At 46.3% G+C, this 6,974-nt stretch overlaps 1 protein-coding gene across 1 annotated transcript; it reads left to right on the forward strand.

Annotated features, from left to right (window-relative positions):
- Window positions 1-1,000: 1,000 nt before the first annotated feature.
- On the forward strand, window positions 1,001-3,591 carry LOC135823003 (uncharacterized). The gene is made up of 2 exons (XM_065335838.1): window positions 1,001-1,132; window positions 2,408-3,591. The coding sequence occupies exon 2, from the start codon at window positions 2,905-2,907 to the stop codon at window positions 3,589-3,591; it is 687 nt and encodes a 228-aa protein (XP_065191910.1). The 5' UTR covers window positions 1,001-1,132; window positions 2,408-2,904.
- The last annotated feature ends 3,383 nt before the right edge of the window (window positions 3,592-6,974 follow it).

Raw genomic sequence — 6,974 nt, forward strand, 5'->3', positions numbered from 1 at the left:
CAACAAAGAAGAAAACGCCAGGTCGAAGAAAGGTCGCCACACAAAATGAATGGAACAACTTCAACTTCAACTTGACAAGCACGAACAGTTACAACAGCAAACACTTGATATTTGAACATTCTTCATGCCAATCGCAACTAGAAATATCTATACATCCTCTTGCTCGTCAAGTCTACCTTCGTTACAAAGAACTGAAATGTACTTCGCCTACAAGAGGTCAATCAGTAGGTCCCTGAATGGCCGTCACGTTGCGACACGAGACAAGGACAAGGACAAAGGTGGAGACCGACGACACGACAGTACTAACGAAAATATGGGAAGTAAACGAAGAGAAAGAGATGGAGTGCCTCCATTTGTAACTTACATTCCTTGTTGGAGAAACGTTGATGACAGTGAAAACGATCTACTTTTCTCTTCTTTCTCGCTAAGTGTAGGAAACATGATGAACTTCTCTGGTCTATTGAGAGTTCTGAAAATGGTCTATTCAGTTTCTAACTTGCCATACGGATAAAGTCACCGTTGAACTTCTCATAGACGAACATGACTACAAGTAGTGAGTCTAAAGGGAAGAGCTGAATTGAAGAAAGTCATCCTTGCCGTTTGTTAAACTTTGCCTTCAAGTAGCAGTGAAGAGAAAAGAAGAAACTTGACGCGGAAGTCCGGAAGGCCTACGCCTGCAAGAAGGTACTTAGTCCGGGATCCGGATTCTGAGAAATCAATTTTTCGCAGTAGGTGTGCCACTTTGGAAGGAGGATTTGGGCATGGTCCAGTTAGATAGGGAAGGGGTTTGGTAGCATGGATTCACTTGTCGGACTCCTGAAAGCTGTGCCATAAGCTTGCTACGAGGGGGTTTTCATGGCAATTTCTCCTCGCCGATTTCAAGATCTTCGTGCACCTGAGCATTGATTGGGCACGCTCACATGAAGCATTTTACGCGCAGCGAGGGAAATGCATCAGTACAGTACAGTATTTTTGAATTATTTCAAAAAGTTGTCAACACTAGTAATAGCACTCGACTCGTCTCGACTCGAGTGAAGGATTACTTATTAGTGGTGTCGAGTCTGAAGCCCGAGCCAATGCTGTAGTTGCTGAAGCCCCATCCTATGGAATACTACCAACTCCCCGGCACAAGGTGAGCCAGTATTTTGTCTTGAATCACGAACTTGAAAAATAAATTTCGTTTGATATCAATATTCAATGTTCAATAACAATGCACTTCTGTGTTGGTACACTGATTCTGGTATCCAATGAAAAGAACAAAATAACTAAGTTACTTGTCAGTATGTGTCCTCGCTGCATCTCTCTCAAGAAATAGTCGTTCAGTTCATCACTAGAATAATTGTCAGTAGATAATTATTATCAGTACATGATGATATGTTGCAATGATGCGCACATCCAGGTAAAATGTTTTAAAATAGATCATCATGTACTGATAATTAATCTACTGACAATTATTCTAGTGATGAACTGAAAGAATATTTCAAAAAAGTAATACAATAGTATCTCACACATACAGTAGTGCATGGCACATAGATGATGACACAGCAACGACATAGCTCGATTGCGACGTACGTTTCGTCCCCGCTGGACTCATCAGGCAATCTTCTTCTTGGATGTCTTCATACGGAGCTTGACTCGGGAGAATGAAGTTGAAGACACTGCAGCTGTACTTATGGTTGATAAATATGGTGGTAAAGACACACCTGGCAGCATGGCGGTAAACACACGCCTGCCCACACACTGTGTCATCATCTATGTGCCATGCGCTACTTGATGTACCAGCCTGCTATGCCGGATACCGCCAGCCATGCATCGACCAGGCGCCAGGCGCGAACTGATGGTGGTGGTGAGAAGGAGAGCTCTGTGCCAGAACTTTGCAGCCTAGAGAGCGTGTGTGGGCAGGCGTGTGTTTACCGCCATGCTGCCAGGTGTGTCTTTACCACCATATTTATCAACCATAAGTACAGCTGCAGTGTCTTCAACTTCATTCACACATACAATGTTTATCAATATACAAAAGGAATATGCTGCAATGATTCGCGCATCCTGGTAAAATAGTTAAAAAGTAGTACAATTCTACACTGTATATTACACAAACTGTTTCTCAATTATGATGATATGCTGCAATGATGCCGTGCACGTGCGCACATCCAGCCCACAGTGTCTGTGTAGCACTGGCCGTGCATGGAAAAACGGTCGTAGGTGGTCGGTAAAACGAGAGGTCGCTTACACCAGGTTTTACTGTAGCACAATAGTACACACAATGTTTATCCACATACAAAATCTAGGAATATCTGGGAATATTGCCACATGGCATGTATGTTAGTTGTAGGGCCTTGCTGTCACTGTTAGTTTTCTAACTTGATTCATTCTTGTATGTCTAATTTCTCCCTTTACAATATGGCAGCTGCGCAGGGAATTCAAACTGACGCACAGTCACTATCAACGTTATCATTGCTGAGATCATCACTCGTACACGCAGCTGATCCATCACTATCGGACACACATGAGTCGTCGCAATCTGAGTTTGGCTGGGCATGATTGGACTCAGTTTCCAGTTGCGATACGTCAACGGACGTACTTTGCTGTGGTGGTTGCTCTGGCCTACTGTTGAGCGGATTTGCGCATGCAGTTTCGCAGCGGCAGATGTCAGTGCACGCAAGAGATGACTTCTTGCATGAGCAGCGTTGAGTGTCACACACTCCTCGGCACCCGCAGCTGATGAGGCTCTGAAGTTCTTTTGGCACTGCCTGCTGTTCCGTCCAATTCACAGCGACTTTGCCTGAGGGAAGAAACAAACATTGTCACAGACAGTTAATTTATTCCTCGCGTATATTTGTGCAGTAGACAGTCAACGCTTCCGGCTGGTTGACCGTGCTTCCTCTCAAGCAGGAAGGTTATGACATGTCGGCGGTCCAGTTCCGCGATCAGTTGGCCATTCGCTATGGCCAGGAGCCGAACGCTCTCCCGTCGCATTGCGATGGCTGTGGAGCTGCTTTCTCTCTACAGCATGGTCTGGATTGCATGAAGGGTGGGCTCATCAAGCGCGGGCACAACGATGTCCGCGACTTCGATGCCCGGCTGGCAGACGTTGCATGGGGAGGTGTGGCTGTCAAGCCGGTGATGGTACCTGTGCAGGATGGCAACAACCGCCCCACACTGCAGGCGGATTGGCTGGTCCGGGGAGTTTGGGAAGGAGACAGGGTGGCGTACTTTGACAACCGCATCGTGGATGCCGACGCACCCAGCTACGTCCGCTCGAACCTCTCTTGGAACGCCGTATCCAACAGTGCTGCCTCTTCCAAGAAGAGAAAGTACAAGGCGGCCGCAGAGGAGCTGCGAGCATCCTTCACCCCGCTGGTCTGCTCAACTGATGGTGCACTGCACACAGAGTACCGTGCGTATCAACGGCGACTTGCTATGCGCCTTGCCTCCAGGTGGGACAAGTCCTACAGCAACGTCATGTCCTGGGTGCGGACCAACCGTCAGTTTGCTGTTTTCCGGGCTGTCGACCTTCGTCTCCGGGGTTCACGTCGTCGTCTCAGTGGGCTGGCAATTTGCGATGGTGTCGGCCTTGGCGTTGGCCGTTAACATTCATGCGTATGGCACTTGTTGTTGTTGTGTGTGTGTGTGTGTGTGTGTGTGTGTGTGTGTGTGTGTGTGTGTGTGTGTGTTTGTTTTCTTTCCTTTTCTTTTCAGCTGTCATTTGCCCTGATCATGCCTCATGCGTGTTTCACAGCATAGTACGTTTCCGCTCATTTTCTTCTTCAACACACGCTAGCTGTATTACTTTGTTCTTGCCCGTACAAGAGGCTTTTCCACCCGTAGACAGTCATAGATATCTGGTTAAATGGGAAGGGCAGCACTGTATCCTATATCCTTTTATCTGCTAATTACAATTCTTTCAACCTTGCAGTATGTTTCTCAATATCCGCAGACTCCACTGTAGCCTTTGTAGACGCGTACCATACCATAACAATTACACAAGTGTAAATTTCCTCATGCATAACTTGATCCAAAGTTGGGTACATTACCGGTGCTAATTATTTATCGGAACAACTTACCGTCGCTGTCTTGAATCCATCCTCTGCCGATGGGCGTAGGCACATCGGGCTTCGGTTGCAAAGCCAGTCGCCACACAGTAGCCTGGTAATTAGCGCGTGCTGTGTGGACATTATGTAGCTCTAACACATCTCCAGTGCGTAAGCAAACAGCCTTCCAGCTTGGAAGGTTCCAGAACCTTGAACCTTCCAAGCTGGAAGGTCCAATCAGTGGCCAGAGCCAGTACTACTACCAGGTAGTATCATCAGGCGATGTTTTATGGCTCTACCATCAGGGGAAATGGAAAGAGGAAGGCACACGGGAGAGACCTATCTGGAGCTGAATGACCTGAACTACTTTCGGAAAGGACAGCGACGAACGAAAAACCAGGACGTTGCATAGAAGCAAGTAATTCCTTCAAAGAAATCCACGCCGAGCATCGCCTTTTGAAAAGTTTTTGAATTGTGGCGTCGTTTTCTTCTTCCTTTCCTAGTCAGAGGTGTTTCACATTTTTGCGCGCGCTCTCTTTTCTCTCAATGGTTGCATTCATGATTTTTCGCCCAGTGAGCCAAAAATATTACGATATCTCCTGCCTGAAATTGTCGATTTGTCGTCGGATATATTCCCTTCTCCTGAGGCTATGACACAGCTTTGAGATGTCCGACAACTTCAGGCATACTCACTGTTAGGTACTTGAAGGGTTGGCGAAGAGTTTTTGTGCTCCCTACGAAGTGGTACCCAAATTTTCGATTTCGAGATCGGGATCCCGGACTAACTCAGCTGCTCGACGGAATGGTGCAGCGAAGGAGTAACTCACTGTTTGAACTTTGGACTTTGATCTACAGGTCATGAACCGCTACTGAACGATCCACGGTTGCTAACTAGACCGATAGGATGTAGCACTCAGTGCGAGAACAAGGTCAGGGAGTGAATCGAATGATTCAGTCGCTAACGTGAGCAAATACACCCATTATGTCAACCAGGTCAGTTAGTGCAGTACCTGACGCATTTCTACCAAGCATGTGCACACACGCTAGCTCTCAACCGTGTCACTCAGCCTGATGACCTAGCTCTGGAGTAGGCATAGTCACAATGTGCAATATCAGTGATACTAATGCTGTAGGGGATTTCAAATAGACCTATAGCACATAATTGTATTTTTACTTACTGAGTGAGTTGTCCGTTCCTTTAAAGATCTTCTTCAAACGTTGGCTGAGTGGGCTGACTGGAACAAGTAGGTCGTTGAGAGAAGGAGAGCGTTATGCTGAACTTGTTGTTCACTGAGAGAGCGTTATGCTGAACTTGTTATTCACTGAGAGAGCGTTGTGCAGAACTTGTTATTCATTGAGAGAGCGTTGTGCTGAACTTGTTACTCTCTGAGAGAGCGTTGTAGCCACTACAGACTGATTAGTAGTTGAGAGAAAGAGTAACAATGACTGGAAAAGATAATGCACGTCTAACAAAGGTAGGTCAGAGGGACTGTTCAACCACACTAGAAGACGTTTGAAACAAAAGAGAAAGGCAGGGAGACGAAAACGGACAACTGGACTGTGCCTTGAGAAATGGATGACTGAGCGTTGCTGACCAAATAGCGATGTGATCTGATGTTTGAACGAATCGTGCATCACATGCATGTGGTAAATGGCAGGACATGCTCACTGTCTGGCAGACCACGGACGGCCATCTACTCATACATTGCGGACACTGCTTTAGCTTTGTGGCTGTGTGCCTTAGCGCGAACTCAGGCATCTTTTGTTTGCAGCACTGCGTGTGTGTCAGCGTGTTGTCACGTGATGTGCTACACGTCTGCACGATGTCATCGCGCTCTGCACAAACCGAGACAATAAAATGTGTTGTTTACCTAGTCATTGGTGACAAGAATCACATTCACACATGTAGACTACACACATAATGAGGGACCTACCCCATTACCACATAACAACACTACCTGGAACCAATCACGATTCAATGCTACGCTCTTCTCATCAAATATGGACAAAGAGCTGATGACATCGTGTCTTAGGGCACAGTCCCATACAGACCAGGGTGGTGTTGGTGTTGTCAATCTGATTGTCGTAAAATTCTATTATAACTGGTTGTTGCTAAACACGTGTCGTCATAACGACATGACGTCACTGAGCAACTTGACAATGTAGACACTGTAGTAGCTGCTTGTGTGTGGTCTGGTGTACAACTCAGCAACAGACTGTACATTTGGCTGATCGTGGATCAACAGGGCTGGTCTAATAGTAATACATGTAGACTACTATGTGTTGGCGTGAAATGGTGTGTTGGAGTGCTGTTGCTGGTGTTGTTGCTGCTGCTGCTGCTGCTGCTGCTGCTACTGCTGATGCTACTGCTAGTGCTAGTGCTACTGATGCTGCTGCTGTTGTTGTTTCAAATATTTATTCTCACGATAGCCAGTGGCCAGTAAGAGATAATAGTGTGAGAGAGGAGAAAGAGTGAGGGAGAATTGAAGAGAGTACGAGAAGGGATTTCGCGAAGCTCGGCGGGCAAGAAATTATAGTAATGAAGGGCTTTGGACAGGGGAGAATGGAACCAGCGATCAGTCCGCGGAGTTGGCAAGTGCCAAGTACGAGAGCGACGTAAATTATACGAAGGTTGCACGCTGCTAGCAGTATGCAGCGAGAGTAATATGCGGTGGGGCATAATTGTGGCGCAGAGAATGTGCGAAAAGTACATGTATATGTTTAACTTTAAAGCGTGAAAATAATGTTGGCCATTTGATCCGATGCAAAACGTGGGAGCATACATGTACATGTAGTATAAGTACAGCTGGACAGCGTTTCCCAATATCTAAACTCACTCTACAGAGTTTGGGCAGATTTCAAATGTTTGCCAAATTAAAGACTGAAAATGGCCGGAGAAACGTTCTTCACTGGTATGGAGTCATAATTTCACGACATTCCTGT

This window comes from Sycon ciliatum, chromosome 8 (assembly GCF_964019385.1).
Source record: "Sycon ciliatum chromosome 8, ocSycCili1.1, whole genome shotgun sequence".
Taxonomy (NCBI): Eukaryota; Metazoa; Porifera; class Calcarea; order Leucosolenida; family Sycettidae; genus Sycon; species Sycon ciliatum.